The 23345-nt window shown below is 48.2% G+C and overlaps 1 protein-coding gene and 1 long non-coding RNA gene across 11 annotated transcripts in view; one reads left to right on the top strand and one right to left on the bottom strand.

Moving 5' to 3' along the window:
* The window catches only part of DEPDC5 (DEP domain containing 5, GATOR1 subcomplex subunit), a 93486-nt gene that overhangs the window by 35468 nt on the left and 34673 nt on the right, over positions 1-23345 (top strand). For 6 of the 10 annotated variants that reach the window (XM_033412801.2, XM_049698030.1, XM_033412805.2 and 3 more), the window contains 9 exons: positions 592-795; positions 2641-2776; positions 4031-4128; positions 12277-12342; positions 15702-15885; positions 16078-16238; positions 19352-19469; positions 19943-20110; positions 22025-22244. In XM_033412801.2, coding sequence (XP_033268692.1) covers positions 592-795; positions 2641-2776; positions 4031-4128; positions 12277-12342; positions 15702-15885; positions 16078-16238; positions 19352-19469; positions 19943-20110; positions 22025-22244 — 1355 coding nt within the window. The remainder of the gene's footprint in view (positions 1-591; positions 796-2640; positions 2777-4030; positions 4129-12276; positions 12343-15701; positions 15886-16077; positions 16239-19351; positions 19470-19942; positions 20111-22024; positions 22245-23345) is intronic. The other 4 variants (XM_033412802.2, XM_004283678.4, XM_033412806.2 and 1 more) reach the window with 1 other exon arrangement.
* Positions 17333-22016, bottom strand: LOC125961263 (uncharacterized). Its single transcript, XR_007471712.1, has 3 exons — positions 21857-22016; positions 20082-20203; positions 17333-18315 (listed from the first exon to the last, which is right to left on the bottom strand). It is a non-coding gene; the product is annotated as an uncharacterized LOC125961263 (long non-coding RNA).

Genomic DNA, 23345 nt, shown 5'->3' with positions numbered 1-23345 from the left:
AGATCATGCGTGGAGAGGTTTGTGGTCCAGGCCTTCGGGTGGAGCATGTCACTTCTGCCTGTGTTCTCTTGGCTGGAACTCAGTTATTTGGCCCCAGTGCAAAGGGACTGGAAACTACAGTCTCCTTGTGTGTCTCAGAGGAAAATCAAACAGGTCTAGTGAACACATTGGCTCTCTCTGCTAGGGTCTGCCCTTCTGGTCACCAAATATCTACATGTATTGTTCCTCCCACATGCAGAATGCACCCGCCCCATCCCCAAAGGGAGACAACTCAAGATCCACTATTGAGTCATTGCATCCAGCTCAACATCTAAGGTCTCCAGGCAATGTGTGGTCCTCCCCATCAGGTTTGGGTGTGGCTTCACTGGGCCAGTAATTTAGGAACCAGAACCCCCTTCTCCCAGGTATTTAAAAAGTAAACCCATTATTTCATTCCTTTATAGTTTGGCGATTTCACTCATTTCCCTCGTTCCCTAACATGTACGCTCTCCAAGGTCCTTGTCAGCCTCCGCAGATTGTCCTCCTAGTTCTGCTTTCATCGTGACCCTGTGCTTTCTCTCTGTGCCTCCCCCACCCCACGGTAACTGGCAGATGTCCTGGAGAACATGATGGAGCCACCACAGCGGGACTCCAGTGCGCCGGGGAGGTTCCACGTGGGCAGCGCAGAGTCCATGCTGCACTTTCGACCTGGGGGATACATGCCCCAGCGGGCACTGATCAACCCCTTTGCACCCTCGCGGATGCCCATGAAGCTTACGTCCAACAGGAGGCGCTGGATGCACACTTTTCCTGTGGGTAAGTTGGGCGCTCGGGAAAGAGCCCTGACTGGGAACTCCTAGTCCTGGCGTCCCCTGAGTGGCCTTGGTCAAGGGTGTCATCTTCTCTGCACCTGTGGTGCCCCACCTGGAAGATGGGGTGGCCACGCCCACTTTGTCTGTCCCGGGGCTCTTGTGAGGATCCTTGAGGACTTTGTAGCTAGCCAGCTGTGTAGACCCAAGGGCTCCTTTTTCTGTTTGACAGGGACTGTGCTTTGCCACCTGCTTTCTTTCCTGAGACGAATGTCCCTCTTCTTGTTCACTCCTTCCTTTCCTTACTCTCTGGATGTCAGTGTTACAGTCTTGGTTACACGGAGTTATGTTACTTTGTTTCCTCTCAGGGTCTCTGACAGCAGAAAAAAAAAATTTTTTTTTTTTTGAGAAATGGGTGAACAATTTCTTTTTTTTCTTTTTTTTAGTTTAAATAAATTGGGGGAAAAAAGCTTAAAATAAACGAGTTCTATTTTTTATAATGGGAAGCTGAAATAAAAACAAACTACAGCCATATTCCAAACCATGTTTAAATTTACAAACATAATGAAAGAAGCCTGCCATAAAAGTGTACTTTCTGTATGATACCATTTAAATAAAGTTCAAAACCAATCAAAACTAAAAAATTTTTTTTTTCAAATTCACTGTTTTTCCGAGCTCATCCTTTTTGATCTGTGTTCTGTCCTAAAGAAGATGACAGTAAGGTTTTATAAAGCTGTGGCTAAAATTAAACTTCAGCTTGATGGGCTGTTACTGGGCTGGGGAGGAACAGGTACATTAACCTCCTGGGTGTTTTCATGAAGCCATCCTGCTGAATGCTTGCAAGTGTCTAGTTATTTTCTTTGGTACTTGCTTTCGGAGTTACAAGTTAAATAAGTGAGCAATGAATCTGGTTCTTTTGGCTGTAATTGGGGGTCATTCCCAACCCCCTTTTTGCCCCTCTTATCTCTATCCTAATCTGTCACCTTACCTGTTTCTTTCTGGTGTCCCTTCCTCCCCATCATCATCCCCACCGGCTCCCTTCAAGTTCTCTTACGAGAACTATTGATGTTTCTTCCATGACCGTCAGCTCTTCCTGCTTCTGTGCTTCCCCCCACCCCCATCACCCATGCTTTTCTAAAGCTAAATGTGTTTACTAAATACTCTGCCCACCTGGCCCTCTAAGAGCCGAGGCCCTCCTCTGCCAGGCTCCCCAACCTCCCGCCTCCTCACCCCCATCCTCAGAGGTTTTTCTCTTTCCCAAGCGAGTTTGTGGCCTCCAGCTTGTGTTTTGCCTCTTCCACGTTTGGGGTTTGCCCAAATACCCTCTTCTTCAATCCCCGCTAACCTGGTTGGACAGTCAGCTCTGAAACCTATCATTCTCCAGGAAGCATGTTTCCGTAGACGCAACTAATTCTCACTTAGCTCCTACTCGATGTCCGTTTTGCCCTTGTGCGTCCTCTGCTCTTGAAGTAGGAGCTGTTATCATCTCAGGTACTAACAGAGTCATCGGTGTTTCTCTCGTGTGTCCCTTCTCGTTTCGCCCATGTTGACCCTCCTGGGAGGGACCCTTGTCTCCCATACTGTTATCTTTCTTTACTGTGTCTCAGTTGACATGTGCGAGACAGAGGACCCCAAAATATTTTTAGACTGAAGCCTCACAGGAGGATGAGCCTTGCTTGGAAGAGGCGATGTCCCATCTGGGAGCCAGAGGGTCACAGACAGGACATGCCTCTGTGGTGTGGTCGCCTTTCAATCACCCGCGTCCCAGCAGCGGGAAGGAAGGAAGGTTGAGGTGAAGTACACAGCACTGGCTGTCGGGGGAATGATGCTCAGTGGATCTTTGTCTGGGTAGGACCATCTGGAGAGGCCATCCAGATCCATCACCAGACCCGACAGAACATGGCAGAGCTGCAGGGCAGCGGGCAGAGGGACCCGACCCACTCCTCTGCAGAGCTGCTGGAGTTGGCATACCATGAAGCCACTGGAAGGTGAGGCCGGGCACGGGGTACTGGGTGGGAGGTACTGCGAGAACGCGCTCGGGCACCCAGGGCAGCAGCAGAATAGACTGCCCGCGAAACGTCACGTTCGTGAGACTCGGAGACACCGTGTGCACGCGTGCGGGCCTTTCCTTTGTCAGCGTTGTCCCTGCCACCAGGCCAGTGCACAGCAAATAGCCTGAGATGCTTTTGCCAGAGATGTTCCCCAGGCCCTGCTTTAGCTTCTGCTTTAAGTCAAAACACGCTTTGTCAACCTCAGACATGAGTTTCTCCTAATCCTCAGTCATGGGAGAAAACGAGTTCCAAGGCAGGTGGTTCCCGCTGTGTGTTTTGGGCAGTCAGTCTATGACTTTTGTCATTTTGGTCATTGAGGAATTCCACTGTTGGGTTTAGAAGAAGTTGATGCTAAAAGCAATGGAAACCAAGGCCTGTGTTTATAGAAACAAGTCTTTTCAAACCAGGATCCTGAATGTGTTACAAGGCATCCGAGGAGAGTCAGCCTAGGAAGAAAGTCATTTAAGCCTTGACATGCTCGAGTCCATGCTACACTACCCGCTGTTGCTGTGATCTGTTACCTTTGCAAAGAGCAATCTTTGATCCCTTTTCAGTCATCCCAACATCCCATGGGATGGATGAGGGATACAGGCAGGGCATAACCTCTTTCCCAGGTTAACTTGGTACCTCTATTCAAGCACCTCACGTTGTCCTGTGGGTATCAGCAAGGGGAGGCTTAGGCCGGAGGGGGCAGGCATCTGACGTGGCAGTGGGGAAGCAGCTGGGGTACCAGGGCAGGAGACCAGAGCTGGCACACACTCCAAGCCCCGCAACCTGGCGGCCATGGTATGGGTCTTAGTGTTTGCCAGCCTGTGTGGCCAAATGTTCAGGCCTGGTTTTTTTTTTTTTTTTTTTTTTTTTTTTTAATAATATTGGTTTTTTTTTTTTTTTTTTATTGCGGTACGCGGGCGTCTCACTGTTGTGGCCTCTCCCGTTGCGGAGCACAGGCTCCGGACGCGCAGGCTCAGCGGCCATGGCTCACGGGCCCAGCCGCTCCGTGGCATGTGGGATCTTCCCGGACCGGGGCACGAACCCGGGTCCCCTGCGTCGGCAGGCGGACTCTCAACCACTGCGCCACCCGGGAAGCCCATCAGGCCTGGTTTTGATGAAAACCCCCTGGAGACAGGGTGAGCAGGATAAAAGAGGTGATGATCCGCATTAAGCCAGGCGGCTGGGCTCTGTTCTCTGCAGGCACAGCGCTTCCCACCAGCCTGGCGATGGCACATCCTTCTTGAACTTCACTGGAACAGAAGAGCTTCCTGTCAGCCTGCTCAGCAGCAGTGGTGCAGGTAAGCAACCCAAGAGGTAACAGAGTGGGGATGCTCAGAGCAGGCCCACACCTAGAAGCGAGGTGGGAACCAGAAAAGCAGGGCCATGTCTATTTCCGGATCATTTCAGCCACAATTTCGGGTGACCTATTTAGAAGCAGTGCTGTATAATGCATGGAATTATAAATGGGCTGCACTTTACGTTTTTAGCCGAGAACGTGTTGGTCAAGAACACATTTATCATTGGACTGTCAGTGAGTCATGATTGAGGGCTGCTTATGAGATCACTGTAGTGGGCAACACCAGGCCTGAGAGCTTTAAATTACATGTGTGTGTGTGGGCAAACCCACCCCCATAAAAACAATCAGGAGAGACCCAGAGGGAGCAGTGTGGTTCCACCTACGAGTTCAGAGAAGAGAAGGGTGACGTTGTTGCCTACAGAAGTGGGCATGCATCTCAGACGTGAAGGGGTAGAATTTGGTCAGGAGGAGAGTGAGAAGGTAAGGGATTCTAAGTGGAGGGAGAGTAGGAACTTGTATTAATACAGGGTTTATGCTTTTTGGAAGCACTTGTATATCTGTTATCTTATGCGATCATCCCAGTAGGGAGTAGGTTATTAAGTATATTTTACATATACGGCAGCATAGCACCCAGAGGTGTGGAGATGTTACACTAATCGCTCAAGCCAGTAGCCAGGTGTCCTGCTGTTTCTGATTTCAGCAGCAGTGTTCAGAGAGCCTTTACAGGGGTAGGGGAACATGAATTTGGATGGGTGGGGGGCAGATTTTGGAAAGCCTCAAAGGGCAGATAATTATACAAAATGAATATGAAAAACATTAAAACTGAAAGAAAAAATGGTGCTGCTACTTTGTGTCTTAGTTTTCTATCAGTTAACCTGCATTTGTGGAACTTGGCTTAAGGAAGGCGTAATGAAAGTGAAGTTGTGTTAAGTTGGTGAATGAAGTTTTCCTCCATTCACGGGTGGATTCAGCCAGCGACGTTTCTAGAGGCCTATAGCTAAGGCTCGGAAACTGGACTGGCAGTGAGAGAATTACTAAAGGATTATACTTATTTCCTTCCTATTTCTAGTGCATCTTTTCTGTCATTATTTTGAATGAGAAAACAAATTGAATAAAAATTTGGGGGTGAGTAAGATACTTTTTATCCCTGTACTCAGGGGGCTAAAAATGTTACTTGTCTACCAGACTCTTTTAAAGTACCTTCAGAATACGCTAAAGGCAACGTTTCTATTGTTTTGCTAAAAGAAGGAGCCATTTTATAGGAACCCAGAGTTTGACCTTCCTGGCTGTTTGGGGTCAGGTTGTACCAAGGAGGGCTGCTCTGGGGCTCATGGGACCACACTTTGAGCGAGTTTCCTGGTGACCTGAAGCTGGGGAACCATGGGCTCAGGTGGTAACAGCACCAGGATTTGCCCACAGTGGTCGTGGAGTGCTTCCGGGCCTGGGGTGGGTAGCTCACGTAGACCAGATGATTCCTCAGAAGACGAGTCTTGGAACTTTACAATCTAGTCTGGGGAAAAGCGGGAAGTTGCAAAGAATCCTTATTCAGCGATTGGTGTGGAAGATCCTCAAATGACACCATCCTAGAGGCCTCTGAGCTAAGAGTTCCCTGGTGCACATGCATTGGGAAAGCGGTTGCTGCCCCCTGCACCTCGGGCTCACCTTCTCCCTGTTGGGCTCCTGAGTCATAGATCCATCTACCTGACGGGCCTCCCCACCTGGATGACCCCCGGCTACCTCATCCTTAATTACCGGCAGCTGAGCTCACGTCTTGCTGTCCCCCCCGCCTGCCCACCTGCCCCTCCTTTTCTGACTCTGGGCCACATTCTCCATTCGCACCACCGTTGCTTTGTTTCAGACCCGTGTCATTTCTGGCCACGATTGTCACCGTAGCCTTCAAATCATCCTCCTGCTCTGTTCGTGTCCCCTCCGATCCATCTCCTGTACTGTCACCAATGAGCCATTTCCAAATGCAGGTCTGGTCTGATCACCCTCTCTGTCCCACATATGAACCGTTTATTGGTTCTTCACAGCTTGTAACGCCTGTCGTCACCTGGGCCCCACCTGCCTTTACACCTTCACCTGCCTCTACTCCCACGTAGCCCTGCATGTGGGAAGAACACAGGCTCTGGAATCTTAGGACATGAGTCCTGACTCCACCTCTAAAGAGCGGCGAGGCCCTTGGGCCAGGTACTTAACTGCTCTGTACCTCGGTTTCTTCATCTGTGAGGAGGGTTGAGTATTAAGTGTGATAATAATCCACGCAAAGCGCTAAGGACAGTGCCTGGCACGCATGGTGAGCACTCAGCAAACGAGAGCTGTTGTTGTCATTACTCTTATTAGATGAACACAGTTTATATTCCAGCTGTTGTCGTGCCTTCTCAGAAGATCTTTGTCCTGATGTTTCTGTGCATAGACTAGTCTGTCTACAGAATATGCTTTTTCCTTTATCTTCAACCCCTGATTCTGCCTTGTAAACATCCACTTGGTCTTTATGGATCAGCTCCAACAACACCTCCTCCTTGGAGCCCTCCCTGGTGGTTTTGCTTCCCCCCGCGCCCTCCCAGGAGGTGTGAGGCACATTTCCACGTAACTCCAGACGTAGTTGTACACTTGGCATATCCTGGGCCCACTGTTTGTTTCTGCGTCTGCTTCTCCACTAGACTGAAAGAGCTTATCTTTATTTATCTTCTCCTCACAGTGTTTAGTGTGTTTCTTGACAAAGACATTTATACTTCTAAAACCAAACTGCCAGAATGACAGCATTTGAACAACCCACAAAATTATTCTGTTTAATTGGTATACGAGCTATCAATTCGTAAATATGTCCTACAGTGTTTAGCTTCTTAGAGCAGGTGTCGGGTCCTTGGGTTCTTTCTCCAGTCAGGGTGATATAGTTAAATAGGGTCATCCTTACCCTTGCCCAGTCCCTTTGTGACCAGGAGCATGTGTTTTCTAAGGGGCCAGGGTTGGGACTTCCCTGGTGGCGCAGTGGTTAAGAATCCACCTGCCAATGCAGGGGACACGGGTTCGAGCCCTGGTCTGGGAAGATCCCACATGCCACGGAGCAACTAAGCCCGTGTGCCACAACTGCTGAGCCTGTGCTCTAGAGCCCATGCTCCTCAGCAAGAGAATCCACCGCAATGAGAAGCCTGCACACCGCAACGAGAAGCCTGCACACTGCAACAAAAAGCCTGCACACCGCAACAAAGAGTAGCCCCCACTCGCCACAACTGGAGAAAGTCCGTGTGCAGCAACGAAGACCCAGCGCAGCCAAAGAAAAATAAATAAATTAATTAATTTAAAAAATTAAGGGGCCGGGGCTCGTGAGGAGGTGGTCTAGCACTGGCCTCGCGTGGGAACTGACTCTAGTCTTTGCTCTTGTACTTTTTTTTTTTTTTTTGCGGTACGCGGGCCTCCCACTGTTGTGTCCTCTCCTGTTGCGGAGCACAGGCTCCGGACGCACAGGCTCAGCGGCCATGGCTCACGGGCCCAGCCGCTCTGCGGCATGTGGGATCTTCCCGGACCGGGGCACAAACCCGTGTCCCCTGTATCGGCAGGCAGAATCTCAACCACTGCGCCACCAGGGAAGCCTGCTCTTGTACTTCTTGATGAATTATGTCAGCTAGCCACAGAGAGAAATTAGGGAAAATCATTCTAATTTGTATTACCATGTGCAATGACCAGTTACTGTCAGATCTACCTTCAGGTATATCCAGAATCTTAGCATGTCTCATCACTCCACCAGTCATAGCCCAACCCAAGAGGCCTTCATCTTTCACCTGGATTGTTGCAGTGGCCTGCTAACTGGTCTCTCAGCCTCCTCCCTTTGCCCTTCCGTAGAGTTTATTTTCAGCACAGTGGTTCAGAGTGACCCTTGGAAAATAGAAGTTAGATCATGAAATGGACATAAAGATCTTCACCTGCCTGCCTGCCTCACAGACTTGTTGAAGGACCAGAAGTAGATCGGGTTCCTTCAGGGCAAAATTATCACATTGGGTCCTTGTCTGGGGACAAAGTGGGGGCCGAAACAAAACTAGTGAACATTTCCCTCATTAAAAAATGGAAGAGAAATGGGAAAACCTCATCTGTGACCCACCTCTGCCTTCTGGCCTTGGCGGTTTGCACCATGTGCAGGCATGCAGGCGTGACTCCGATTTCGCCTGCATTTGGACCTGACTCATAGGTGAGTTGTGATTCACAGGGCTGGGATCTCTGCGGGTTTCCCTCCTGGCCCTGTGCTGCCCAGCAGGAACCAGGTTGTTGGTTGGTCTGGGCAGGCAGCATTTATCCCTCTGTTTCTTTAACTGGGCACCCGTTTATAAGACTTGTCAGTGTCATCCCCCTGATGGGGGGAACTGTGCTAGAGAATTTTGATAAAGAAAATCAGTGGACGCCAAGTTTTCTTTCTCTTTACTGTCGGGACTCTGAATCTGCAACTTGGTGTTTGTGTTGAGTTTTAGATACGTGCAGCAGATTTGGACCGAGAGCTACCAGGCAAAGTAAATCAGAGCGCACAGTTACTCACCCAGGCCAGGCTGGGTGTTTGTGGGGAAGTACCATCTCTGTAGCCCAGAGAGAAGAAGTGACTCGCCCCAGGCACAGGTGTCCCCTGGAAGCAGCCCCAGAGGCCCCACACGGATTACCTTTTTTGGCCAAACATTAGCAACCAGAGAACACATTCACACTGCTTGACTCCGAACAGCTGTCAAAAGAGACAGAGCTGAGTTGGCTCTTCTGAGCATTGGCTCCCCGAGCGGTGCGTCTGGCTTTCAACTTTGAGAGTGAGGTTCATTCCCAAATGTTGGGTTGGAGCAGAGCTGCCCGCCCAGGAGGTCTCCCCACCGCCCTCCCAGGTCGTTGGGTTCTTCACATGCCAGTGGTGAGTCTGCGGGCCTAAAGCTGAGCCTCAGAGGCAGAGCTGCAGGGAGAGGCTGTGTGCTGGGCTTGAGCTGCAAGGAAACTGTGAAAGTAGCTTCGAAGAAGCCTTTAAAATATTTATTTCTTCTAATTCTTTTCATTAAATTCTTTTCATTTCTTTCAAATAAAATGTGTTTGGGGACGGAAGACAGGGGAGGCACAAAAGGCTGAACATGCTTTATCACTTAGAGATGGGCAGGTCTGCTCTGGGCCTAGAAGCCAGAGGTGCTCCGAGAACCCTTTGATGGGTTGCCTCTTTGAACTCAAACAATTGCTCACACAATTCTTAAGTTGAACTGTTTCTTTATGAGGGTAAGAATTTCAGTTCTTGTAGACGAAGTCTGGATTGGGTTAAAAAAAAAAAAAAAAGGTGCTCTGATGATGAAATTTAGAATCCAAACCCATGAGGCGATGTATTAGTAATTCTCCTATTGCTCGCATCGCTCGGAGAATGCCGGTTTTATAATTGCCTTCATACCAGTTCTCAGGCCAGACAAGAAAAACCACCCCATTGCTTCTTCTTTGTTATGCTTTGTGTTTGTGTGAAAATGGATGCTGTCAGTCAGGCTAGCTTTTTCAGAAAATTTAGCTACAAATGGCTTTTGGCTGTTGGCAGAGAACAGATAACGTTTTCAGTAGATGAAAACTGGTGCCCCATTTGGATAGTCAGGAAATAAAGCATCTGTGGAGTTGCGCAGAAAGAGTCTAAATGCAGGTGTCACTTCCTTACTGTGTGATCTTCAGTTACTTACTTAACTTCTCTGTGCCTCAGTTTCTTTATCTGTGGAAAAGGGATAACACCTACCTCACATTTGCCTCAGTGTGGGTTTGAATAAAATGAAGCACTGTTATTTTTCTGACTTAATAGATTGTATCTTCTTATTATGATAGCTAGTAATTTTTAAAAATCTACTGAAGGCAGCTCCAAAAAAGAAGTTCTAAAATTGTTTTGGCCAAGTGACATCATCTTTCTGAATTAAAAAAAAAAATATTTACTTTTAAATTTACATACAGTAAAATTCACTCTGTTTAGTGTACAGTTCTATGAGTTTTGACAAATGCATAGAGTCATAAGCACCAACAAAAACATCAAGATACAGAACATTTCCATTACCCCTCAGATTCTTTGTGCTGCTTCTTTGTACTCAATCCCTCCCTCCTCCCCGGCAACCACCGATCTGTTCTCTGTCCCTTTAGTCTCTCCCAGCAAGTCTTGCACATGGAATCATACAACTTGAAGCCTTCTGAGTCTGGCTTCTTTCACTGAGCGTAATTCGAGATTCATCCAAGTTGTTGCCGGCATCCCCAGTCGTGTTCAGTACTTTTTATTGCCATATCTTATTCCATTGTATAGACGTATTAGTTTATCCCTTCACCAGGTGGAAGACATTTGGGTTGTGAATAAAGCCACACTTACATAACTTACATAACAGGTTTTTGTGTAAGCATCAATCTTCATTTCTCTTAGGTGAATTCCTAGGAGTGGGATCGCTGGGTCAAATGGTCAATATATGTTTAACCTTTAAAGAAACTGCAAAACTGTTTTCCAAAGTGGTGTGCCATTTTGTATTCCTACAATCAGTGGATAAGGGTTTCTGTTGCTGCACATCCTGGTCAGCACTTGGCTTGAGCAGTCCTTCTAGCCATCCCAAGAGACCCGGGTGCAGAGGTATCCCACCGAACTTCTGATTTGCCATTTCTCTAATGACTAATGACATTGAGCATCTTTTCACGTGCCTTCTGTATGTGTGTCCATATCTTTTGCCCATTTCCTCATCAGGTTGTTCTCCTGCTCTGGAGTTTTTAGAGTTCTTTATGTGTTCTGGATACATGTCCTCTGCCAGAGGTGCGATTTGCAAATACTTTCTCACAGGTCGTAGCTTGTCCTTTCAAAAATTTCACAAGGGATTTGTAAGTATTTGTTCTTGTTAGAAAAGATTCAGCTGACACGAAAGTATTTACAGTAAAAAGCCAAAGATCTCCTTTCCCTCCCACCACTTCCTCCAGCTTTCTTCTAGGAGATAGCCACTGTTGACAGTTTTGTGAGGATCTTTCCAGTCCTATCCTAATTTTCTAGTAAATGTAAACGCGCGGCTTTCGGGATCTTAGTTCCCCAACCAGGGATTGAACCCCTGCCCTTGGCAGTGAAAACGCGGTGTCCTCACCACTGGACTGACAGGGAATTCCCTAGTAAATGTGTTTTGAAAGGGACATTTAATTTTTAAATTTTTATTTATTTTTGGCTGCGTTGGGTCTTTGTTGCTGCAGGTGGGCTTTCTCTAGTTGCGGCGAGAGGGGACTACTCTTCATTGCGGTGGCTTCTCTTGTTGCGGAGCACGGGCTCCAGAGTGCAGGCTCAGTAGTTGTGGCGCACGGGCTTAGTTGCTCCGTGGCATGTGGGACCTTCCCGGACCAGGGCTCGAACCTGTGTCCGCCTGCACTGGCAGGCGGATTAACCGCTGCGCTACCAGGGAAGCCCTGAAAGGGACATTTAAATATTGAAATGTGTGTTTTGAAATTAGTTCTATTACTTTTCAGTCAATAAGTTGCATTGAAATGCATTGCATTTCAATGCATAAGTCATATTCCAGGAAGCCATGATTCAGGAAAGAAAGTTTCAGAGGATGACTGTTAAGTGGACTAAATTTAAATAGGTCATCTTGTGTTTGCTAAAGGTTGCTCTAATTAGTTGAAATTACTTTGAAATTCGTCCTGTTTCTGTTTTTTTTTCTTTTTGCGGTACACGGGCCTCTCACTTTTGTGGCCTCTCCCGTTGAGGAGCACAGGCTCCAGACGCACAGGCTCAGCGGCCATGGCTCACAGGCCCAGCCGCTCTGCGGCATGTGGGATCTTCCCGGACCGGGGCACGAACCCGTGTCCCCTGTGTCGGCAGGCAGACTCTCAACCACTGCACCACCAGGGAAGCCCCGTCCCGTTTCTTATTCTAAGTGGTGGGTTGCTGTTTGCTTTTGTGCATGTGCCCTAAAGGTCCCATTAGGCGAACAGTATTGATAACCTCAGAGTAAAGTTCTGGCTCCTTCCCGAACTTTAGATTGCTTGTTTTTCTTTGATGGATTCTTTTGTGCTGTTGGAGATACTCAGCACAGAATTTGTACTTGGTTTTTTATTTTTAGCTACAGTTTGGGGCTTTTTTTAAAAACCATAACTGGTCAGAACTTTTATTGCAGAATGAGTCTCACTGACACAGATTCTTTTCATCTTTCCACAGGTATGAATCCTAGGACCCAGAATAAGGATTCTTTAGAGGACAGTGTTTCTACCTCTCCAGACCCAAGTAAGAGGGGCCTGCTGACGGGGGAAGGTGGCAGGGAGGTGGGGGCGTGGGGGTGGATGGTCAAGGCACTGGGGGAGCAAGAGGGAGCTCTTTGGGAAGAGAATGGTCTGGAAGTTCACATGTCTCTGGGTGGTGAGGGGAGAGGGGAGACTCTGCAGCCTCTCCGATGGAACATGAGTGGCAGGGAGGCCAAATGACCTGTTCTGGAATGTGATTCGGGGCCACACAGGAAGGGTAGCGGAATTCCCAGAGCTGGCCTTGGCTCTCAAATGCTTAATGATGGCTCTGGGGAGAAGTCGGAAGGAATAAGACCTGAAACTGTTTGCATCCCTGTAGTTGGAAGTGTTTGTCTGGGTTGCATTTGCTTTGATCATCCTTGTCTATTGAAATAGCTGAGCATCTAAATATCAACAATAGCAAAAGACCAGAAAAAAAAAATTCTACTGCTTGGTCGATTTTGCTTTACTTCACTGTGACCAGTGGATATATGTACATCACCAAGTCTTTTTATCCCCACTTTTAAGGAACTTAACAATCATTTCACTACTTCTCCAGGTCCGGCATACTGGTCATTTTTCATGGCAATATCAAACACATTATTAAATCGTGCTTTGGATAATCATGTCTTAATGGTGGCCATTTGGGTGATTTCTAGTTTTTTAGCATATAATGCATGGTGCAGTGGGTGTGTTTTTTTCTCTTGGTTCAGATCCTCGGAATATATTCCAAGGAATAGTTGGCAGATTGATTGTTTTCTAGAAAGCTGCCAGCCCTGAATAGATGAGCCTGTTTTCTTCTCTACAACCCCAGCACTGGATTTTGTCATCTGTGTTTATTACTGTTAACTGAATGATTCTGAGGTGGGACCTCCTCAGAGGCCTCTGCAGGGCCTGAAGATACTGGAGGTAGAAAAGAGGCCACACAGACCTTTTACCCATGAAAAGAACATCATCAAGCTAAGAATCGGGAGCTTTTCTCACCACGGGGTTTGAATTCTCCGTATCTCAGTGTGTGCCCGCAGACACCATTTCTAAAAGGTTTTTATAATCTTGAGGGTCAGGAAGCTGGTGACGGCCAGAACGATGTAAGAAGGCACAGTGATAGAGTGTCTTCTGTTTCTGGCCTCCCCACGGGGGCTGCATTGTGTGCCCACCTTCTGCTGCTGGTTCTAACCAAGAAATGTGAACAAATTCAGCCCTTGTCTGCCCTATGGGGAATTGAGGTGTTAACTAGGTTATCGTGGGCTGTGTCGTTTTTTAAAAAAATTTATTTATTTTTTAATTGAAGTCTAGTTGATTTACAACATTGTGCCAATCTCTGCTGTACAGCAAAGTGACTCGGTTATACACATATAGACTTTTTTTTTCCATATTCTTTTGCATTATGGTTTATCACAGGAGACTGAGTATAGTTCCCTGTGCTATACATTAGGACCTTGTCGTTTATCTGTCCTAAATGTAATAGTTTGCATCTACCAACCCCAAACTCCCAGTCCATCCCTCTCCCTCCCCCCTTCCCCCTTGGCTGTGTTTTGAGTTCTTGAAGTATTAAGGAGTTAACAAGACCTGTATAGAGTCAAAAGCATAGACTCAGAGAGTGGAGTGGTGATTGCCTGGGACCTGTGGGGAGGTGGGCAGTAGGGGGGGTGTTGCTGATTGGTGGGCGTAAAGCTTCAGTCCTGGGAGATGAGTAAGTTCTGGAGACCTGCTGCTCGGCACCGTCCTCAGTTAACAATACTGAATTGGACACTTACAAATTTTGTTGTTGTTGTTTGTTTTTTTAAATTTTATTTATTTTTATTTATTATACAGCAGGTTCTTATTAGTTATCTATTTTATACATATTAGTGTATATATGTCAATCCCATTCTCCCAATTCATCCCACCCTGCCTCACCCTACCCTCCACTACACTTAAAAATTTGCTAAGATGGTAGATCTCACGCTAAGTGTTCTTACCACAATAAAATAAAATTCAAACCAAGCAACCAAAAGTCAGCCCAGGACCTGGAGTGGAGACCATGGAGTTAGGCCTGTTGCAGGTCAAGTCATCTTCCCCAAAGCAGGGCTGCCACACAGGGCCTGTTTCCTGCTGGGACTCAGGGTGCAATCCCCTTCTTGTCCCTAACTCCGGGCTCAGGGAGGCTCTGTTGCCCTGGGTGGTGTGTGTCGGTCACTGTATGGAGGAAAGATCCCTGAGCAGAGTGGCTTCTGGCCCTGTGACCTGTGGTGGGTTCGGCTCGGCCAGGTGTTTAAAGGGGCCGATGATGCCTCCACACCTGCTCGGAGGAGGTGATGTGAGGGGGTACAGCACACGGTAAGTCACAGGGCACCACGAGAAGTGAGGTGCGTGAGGGTCTCACTGGGAATGCAGAGGCAGAGGCGCGGAGTGTTTCTGTTGCTCGTTGCTCCCTCGCATGGAGATTTGACAAATAATTTTCACTTAAATGACTTGAGAGAGATTACCGCCCCATTACTTTAACTCTGATTCTCAACCGGGGAATATTTTGCACTTCAGGGCACATTTGGTCACGTCTACAGACATTTTTGGTTTTCACAACCAGAAGATGTCACTGGCATCTAGTGAGTAGGGACCAGGGATGCTGCTCACATCCTACAATGCCCAGGACAGCCCCCACAACAAAGAGTTATCTGGTCTAGAATAGCCTTCATGCCCCAAGGTGGAGAAACCCTGCTTTACCCAAAGAGCAGGAGGTTTTGGACAGACCCATGTGGTCGGGCCCACTCTGCTGATGGCAGCTTTCATTTCTAGATTGTTAAACTCTGTCTCCTAAAGTTCCGGCCTTGTAACTCCCAGACATCCTTCCTTGATTCCTCTTCCTACCCTTTTGGATCTGTGACTTATTTTTGCCATCCTGAAAGTGTTCCTGAATTCTGCTCCCGTGTGCTATTCGCTCCAAAATCCAGCTCCAAAATCCGGCTGCGCTCTCCTCCTCTCCCCACCCAGCCTCTCCATCAGCCCAGGGGAGGCTTCCAGCTCGAGCCTCTCTTCCGGTCTCGGAATGTTGATTTGCTTCGATGTGTAACTGCCTGGCCTGGCCTGCCCTGCGGTAACCTCACTGGCATCGCGGCTGTAGCTCACGATCAGCAGAAAATGAAAAGTATCGGCTGTGCATCCCATTTGCATGATGGGATTGGATAAGCACTGCGTTGTCTAACAGCCTCTGTTTCTCTCTCTTTCTCCCCCCCCCACCCCTTTCCTGGCAATTTTATCACCTGTCACCACCTACTTTCTCCTTCCCCCTCCCTTCGTCCCTCCCCCTGTCCCCCACCCCCCACCCCGCCATCCTACACCTGCCTGGTGACTACACGTACCTTCCTCCCTGTTCACACGAGGCAGTTCTGACGCTGTCTGCTCCCCCTGTAGTGCCAGGCTTCTGTTGCACAGTTGGCGTGGACTGGAAGTCTCTCACTACTCCGGCGTGCCTCCCCCTCACCACGGACTACTTCCCCGACCGCCAGGGCCTGCAGAATGACTACACAGAGGGCTGCTACGATCTCCTCCCAGAGGCCGACATCGACAGGTTGGTGGCAGAGGAAAGGCGCGCAGCTTTTGTTTCTCCCAAGACTGGTTTACAAATCGTTAGTTTCACTTACCACCACAGAAGGGTCATCAGGGCTGGCTCGTGGGGATGAAGCCAAGGACCGGGGGACTCTATGAGTGTCACACGGCCCTGGGCCAGGCATGTCCTGTGAACAGCCGTCTGTCTTTTCAGGAGGGACGAGGAAGGTGTGCAGATGACGGCTCAGCAGGTGTTTGAGGAGTTTGTCTGCCAGCGGCTCATGCAGGGCTACCAGATCATCGTGCAGCCCAGGGCACAGCAGCCCAGCCCCGCTGGCCCGCCCCCGCTCAGCAGCAGCCCGCTCTATGGCCGTGGTGAGCTGTCCTCTTTGGACTGTAGTTTCTCTTCTCTACTAAGTTTGTGCAAGCATGTTCTCAAGATAGTAGGGAATACATACATTTAGGAGTCATTGTTTTTAACACACATTTTTTTGCCTCTAAATCTAACTTTACATGAGAATTAAACTCTCCACTGGGTTCAGAGTTATCTTAAAACTCTCCTTTTAAGGTAGAGGGTATGACCAAGTTCAGGAAGTTCCAGCCTGGCTTGAGCAGTACCTCGGGGTCCCAGGCAGCCAAGCAGGGGCTGAGCTGTCAAACTACAGGGTGAATATTCCAGACCCAGGAGCCTGGGTTTATGTCTCACACAGGGCCTGACACAGTAGGTCTTCTCATGTTACCTGAATCTCAAGTTTATACTTGTTGTTTTTTGGGTTTTTTTCCTATTCTGGATTCATGTTCTCTTGTTTGTCACTGCAGCTCAGTGACTTGAAGCCGGGATGGTTTGTCCCTGAGTGGCAGAGGCTAGTGAGTGGCGGAGACTCAGTGGCACCGGCTGAGTCAGAGCTGGGCTCTGGAGGGCTCCTCTGAAACAAGTCAGGCAGCGAGAATTACATGCAGGGGCCTGGAACCACACAGCGGCGGTCACTTCCTGGAACCATCACTGAGCATCTGATAGTCCCCTGCTTCCTCCTTGTAGATAATGAGCTCCCCTCCTCCCTAACCAGCCAGCACCAAACCTCAGGCCATCTTTGGCTTCATTAAAGTTCCTCTGGGGACTCCCCTGGTGGCGCAGTAGTTAGGAATCTGCCTGCCAATGCAGGGGACACGTGTTCGAGCCTGGTCTGGGAAGATCCCACATGCCACGGAGCAGCTAGGCCCATGTGCCACAGCTACTGAGCCTGCGCTCTAGAGCCCGGAGCCACAACTACTGAGCCTGCGTGATGAAACTACTGAAGCCCACTTGCCTAGAGCCTGTGCTCCGCAACAAGAGAAGCCACTGCAATGAGAAGCCCGCACACCGCAACTAGAGAAAAGCCCGTGCGCAGCAATGAAGACCCAAAGCAACCAAAAATTTAAAAAAAATCTCCTCTGGTTAGAGGATCAAAGAAGCGTGGACCTGTTAATGGGAGCTTAGCAGTCCTCCGGTCCAGGTCCTGTTGTTCACGACAAAGCTTTGGATTCCCTCTGGATTTTCTCTAAAAGCCCCTTGTGATATGTATCACGTGATGCCTTTTTCGCACATTATAGACTGTACTGAATAGTAACCTTTCTGAGTGCCAGGATGATTTCAGCTGCATCTTGTTGTCCTCCACCACGAAAACCACTGTGCCTGGTGTACGACAGTGTGCCTTGATGAATATATGACTGTGTTCATTCATTCGTTCATTAGTATTTTTTCTTTTGGCTCTGTTGGGTCTTCATTGCTGCGTGCGGGCTTTCTCTAGTTGTGGCGAGTAGGGGCTACTCTTTGTTGCGGTGCACCGGCTTCTCATTGCGGTGGCTTCTCTTGTTGTGGAGCACGGGCCCTAGAGTGAGTGGGCTTCAGTAGTTGTGGCACGTGAGCTCTAGAGCGCAGGCTCAGTAGTTGTGGCGCACAGGCTTAGTTGCTCCGCCACATGTGGGATCTTCCTGGTCCAGGGATCGAACCCGTGTCCCCTGCACTGGCAGGCAGATTCTTAACCACTGCACCACCAGGGAAGTCCTCATTAGTTTTTTTTTTTGCGGTACGCGGGCCTCTCACTGTTGTGGCCTCTCCCGTTGCGGAGCATAGGCTCCGGACGCGCCGGCTCAGCGGCCATGGCTCATGGACCCAGCCGCTCCGTGGCATGTGGGATCTTCCCGGACCGGGGCACGAACCCGTGTCCCCTGCGTTGGCAGGTGGACTCTCAACCACTGAGCCACCAGGGAAGCCCCTCATTAATATTTTTGAAGCTCCTGCTCTGTGGGGGAAAATAACATTAGTCAAACTATGATATACAATTCCACGTTGCAATAAAGACTGTGAGGGGAAAATCAGAGGGCTGCGAGAATATTTAATACAGGACCTGATCTGGTCTGGAGAGTCAGGGGCGGCTTCTTTGAGGAGTTGATGTTTGAGCTGCTGCTGTACCTGAAACACATGCAGGAGTTTTTAGTGAGAGAGGAGTGGAGGGCAGGAACAGGTGGGCCAAGCATGCCAGGCAGCAGGGTTAGTATGTGCAAAGGCCCTGTTGGCTGGAAGACCTCATGAGACTTTCTAGGCACCCGAAAGAAGACTGGCGTGGAGAGCACTGGGAATAAGCCAGCAATGTGGCCGGAGATGTCAGGAGACCCAGTCTGCACAGGCCCACGTGAAGGATTTTGTTCTTATCCCAAGAGCAGTGGGATGAATCTGCTTTTCGTGTCAGTGGCTCCATCCAGGTTGCCTACTTCCTTTTCTGTGAAATAGCACTTTATCAGGTGCTACTGAAAATACAAAGACGAACAAGATTTGGGTCCTGGCCTCCTGGAACTTTTGGTTTGTCAGGGTGTGAGACAGAGGCACACAAGGAGCTACATCCAGGGTAGAATTCACCGCTGATAGGGTCTGATAGCTTTCTGGAGGAAGTGGCATTTGATGGTGACCTTAAATGATCCCTAGGATTTCGACAGTCGCCCAGGAAGAGAAGGCAGAAGAAGCAACAGGAGCAAATGTTTGGAGAAGGAAATTTGAGCAAATAAGTCTGAAACGTGGTGCAGCAGTGTGGGCGTCATGGGGGCTGAGGGCCGAAAGCTAGGTTGGCCACCCCCGCGGTTGAGGGCCTCAGATGCCGGGTGGCAGCTTGTGCCTGAGGGGAGTGGAGTTCCATTTTAGCCAATTAACATCTACTCCGGAACTTTCCTTCACAGAGGACGAGGCATTGGGCTGTTCGGCCAGCTGTTGTAGGCACCCCCAGGCTCTAACCTCCTGCTGGCTGGTTCAGTAACGGAAAAATCTGCCCACTTCAGGACTTTTTTTTTTTTTTTTTAAACCAAGAATATTTCTTTTCCATGAAACTGCCCCTGGAAAGAAAGTGTTGCCTCTTTTGTTTCTCCTTTTCTAAATCTATATGGAAGAGAAGCAATTGCCTGTTAAAGGAATGACCCTCAACCAGATGGAGGAAATTATTTGTTTTTTTCCCTATTAGGCCTTGTGTCCCGAAACCGCCCTGAGGAGGAAGACCAGTACTGGCTGAGCATGGGCAGAACTTTCCACAAAGTCACACTGAAGGATAAGATGATCACAGTGACACGATACCTTCCCAAGTGAGTCCTTGGGTATTTAAAGTTTCCAGCTCTGTCCTAAATTATGTCAAACTACTAAGTTATGTTTCTAACACATACTGTCCACATACTGAATTATGTGTATAACATGTAATTCAAACCAAGGAGGTTGAGTAATTGGTTTTTCTTTCAGAGTTACTGTTTTGCTCTCTAGGGTTGTATTTTATGGTTGTAGCTCACCTACTTCCAAAAGGGATTTGATCCAGCTTATAATGTTTAGCATGAGTCTTAACATGCCAATTAAAAATAAAGAGTATGAGGCTAGAAGAATGAGAAAGTTTAAGAAGAACTGAGAAATCTCCATTACCAGTTCCCTGGGATGAGTTTTGGTTACTGTGGTCGAGGGTTGAGTGCCAAGGATACTGCTAAGTGTCTTGAGACAGAAAAGGTACAGGAGACTTGGGGGGAGGGGGGGATCCTTGTTTGGACCTCAGGCCACACCCTTTGTTTTTCAGGTACCCTTACGAATCTGCCCAGATCCACTACACCTACAGCCTCTGCCCCTCCCACTCAGACTCGGAGTTTGTCTCCTGTTGGGTGGAATTCTCACACGAGCGGCTGGAGGAGTACAAGTGGAATTACTTAGACCAGTACATCTGCTCTGCCGGCTCCGAGGACTTCAGGTCAGAGACCCCGATTTCACTTTCCATCCTCGCCGCCTTGTGTGTGTCCGTATTTTAATGTCTCTGTCCTTTCTCCTGATTGCAAAATGATGCCTGTTTTAGAAGAAAAAAAAGAAAAAGAAAATGGAGGGAAATAGCACATCTGCATTGGGTTAAAAACTCAGTGATGAGATGGACGTGGCTGGTTGTGCAACAGTGTGAATGTACTGAATGCTGCTGCATTGTGCACTTAGAGATCATTAAAGTGGTAAATTTGTTATGTATATTTTACCGCATGAAACAACAAACAACAGCAAAAAACCTGGTGAAGATGTGCTCTTTCTTTAAAAAATATTTATTTATTTATTTGGTTGCACCGGCTCTTAGTTGCAGCAGGTGGGCTCCTTAGTTGTGGTTCATGGGCTCCTTAGTTGCAGCAGACGGGCTTCTTTAGTTGAAGCACATGAGCTCCTTAGTTGTGGCTCTCTGGGTCCATAGTTGCCACACACAGTCTCCTTAGTTGTGGCATGTGAACTCTTAGTTGCGGCATGCATGTGGGATCTAGTTCCCTGACCGGGGATCGAACCTGGGCCCCTGCAATGGGAGTGCGGAGTTTTAACCACTGTGCCACAAGGGAAGTCCCAAGATGTGCTCTTTGGTGGACTGTCAGTGCTCTTCACATTTTCCTGACTGCTTGTGACATCTTTTTTTTTTTTAATTGAAGTCTAGTTGATTTACAATGTTACGTTAATTTCTGCTGTCGAGCAAAGTGGTTCCGTTATACACATATATACATTCTTTTTTTTTTTGTATTCTTTTCCATTATGGTTTATCATAGGATTTTTTAAAAATCGTTTTTCAGCTTTATTGAGGTATAACTGACAAAAATTGTACATATTTAAGGTGTACAATGTGATGGTTTCATATAAATGTAGATTTTTTCTTTCTTTTTATTGGAGCATAGTTGATATACAATGTTGTGTTAGCTTCTGCTGTACAGCAAAGTGAATCAGTTATACATATACATATACCCACTCTTTTTTAGATTCTGTTACCATGTAGGTCATTACAGAGTACTGAATAGAGTTCCCTGTGCTATATAGTAGGTTCTTATTAGTTATCTGTTTTATATATAGTAGTGTGTATATGTCAATCCCAGTCTCCCAATTTGTCCCTCCCCGCCCCTTTCCCCCTTGGTAACCATAAGTTTGTTTTCTACATCTGTGACTCAATTTCTATTTTATAAATAGGTCCATTTGTACCATTTTTTTTTTTAGATTCCACATATAAGTGATATCATATGATATTTGTCTTTCTCTGACTTACTTCATTCAGTATGACTATCTCTAGGGCCATCCATATCCCTGCAAATAGCATTATTTCACTGTTTTTTTATTATTATAGGATATTGAATATAGTTCTCTGTGCTATACAGTAGGACCTTGTTGTTTATCCATTCTATATATAAAAGCTTTGTGACCTCTTGTTTTTATTTTATTTTATTTTATTTTTTTGGCCATGCTACGAGGCATGCAGGATCTTAGTTCCCTGACCGGGGATTGAACCTGGGCGCACAGCAGTGGAAGTGCCGAGTCCTAACCAGTGGACCACCAGGGAATTCCCTGTGACATCTTGTTTTTAATTTTTCATTTTTACGCATGATTTATGGTTGTGATGATAAAAGGCCACAGCGGCACTGGGCCTGGGTGCACAGAAGCATTCTGACGTCTCTGGGATAGAAAGTAAAAGCAGCCTTGGAGTTCTTACCTCTCAGCCTGCGTGAAATGCAGCATCAGATGAGCACGTGCTCCTTGGCAGATGGATGCTTGCACCCTCACTCCGGGGGCGTGGGTGTTGAGATGGGATGCTTACTGGGGTGCTTTTATCATCTACTTTTTCTCACCACCACCCCTTTTCCCCTCTGGCCCTCTGTAGCTTAATTGAGTCTCTGAAGTTCTGGAGGACCCGCTTCCTGCTGCTGCCAGCCTGTGTCACCGCCACCAAGCGCATCACAGAGGGGGAGGCCCACTGTGACATCTACGGGGACAGGCCTCGGGCAGACGAGGAGGAGTGGCAGCTCCTGGATGGCTTCATCCGATTCGTGGAGGGCCTAAACCGGATCCGCCGGCGGCACCGCTCCGATCGCATGATGCGGGTGAGGCACCACGGACCCCTTGGGGGCTGGGCCCGGTCTGGGATGCAGGGACCGTCTCCTCCTGTGTCTGAGGCCTCTCGCCGGCCAGTTTCTTTACTCCACAGCTGCCCAGCGTTTATCTTCAGTCCAAAGAAGTGGGTTCTCCTCCAGAGCAGGGTGAAGCAGGGTACACAGCCAGCCACCGGGCTGGGGCCACGCATCTGACCCGAGGATACAGCCCTTTGTGAGCTCCCCACTGGGGACCCGGCGTCAGGCACAGCTGCTTATGTGACTGGATTGCTGGTGCTGGATTGCTGGATAGAAACTCGCTCAAGAGGGTGACAGCGGCAATGTCACTTGTAGTGTTTCCTGCACCCTTGGGCCTTCATTCAACCACTCACTCCCCAGTGAGGACGCTGAGGCTCGTGGGGGTGATGGGATGTGTCTGAGGACACCGAGCTAATAAAGGGCTGATCTGGGATGATTCAGAGAGTGTGTGTGTGTGTGTGTGTGTGTGTGTGTGTGTGTGTGTGTGTGTACACATACCGCTCTGTGAATTTTACAAATGTATAGATTCACATAACCACCCCCACCACCATAATCAGGACATGGAATAGTTCCATCAGTGCAAAAAAACTCTCACACTACCCTTTAGAGTCACACTGTCCCCCATCTCTAACCCCTGGCAGCCACTGGTCTGTCCTCCATCACTATACTGTTGTCTTTTCCAAATGTCCTATAAGTGAAATCATACGATACGTAACCTTTCGAGGCTGCTTTCTTTCACTCAGCATAATGCCTTTCGGGTTCATCCAACTTGTCGCTGAAATCCACGGTTCATTCCTTTCCATTGCTGAGTAGTGTTCCATCATCAGCCGTGTTTTTATTTTTTGTTTTTAACCTCAAGTTCAGTGTTCTTTAACCCAGGCCAGCTGCCTCTCGTACACAGCATCATTTCTGGGAGAGCTTATGTAGTGGAAAGAACCTTAGTTTTTTTTTTTTTTTTTGCGGTACGCAGGCCTCTCACTGTTGTGGCCTCTCCCGTTGCGGAGCACAGGCTCCGGACACGCAGGCTCAGTGGCCATGGCTCACGGGCCCAGCCGCTCTGCGGCATGTGGGATC

This window comes from Orcinus orca, chromosome 15, assembly GCF_937001465.1.
Source record: "Orcinus orca chromosome 15, mOrcOrc1.1, whole genome shotgun sequence".
Lineage (NCBI taxonomy): Eukaryota > Metazoa > Chordata > Mammalia > Artiodactyla > Delphinidae > Orcinus > Orcinus orca.
The sequence above is the reverse complement of the archived record's forward strand: the minus strand, read 5'-3'. Positions and strand labels throughout refer to the sequence as shown.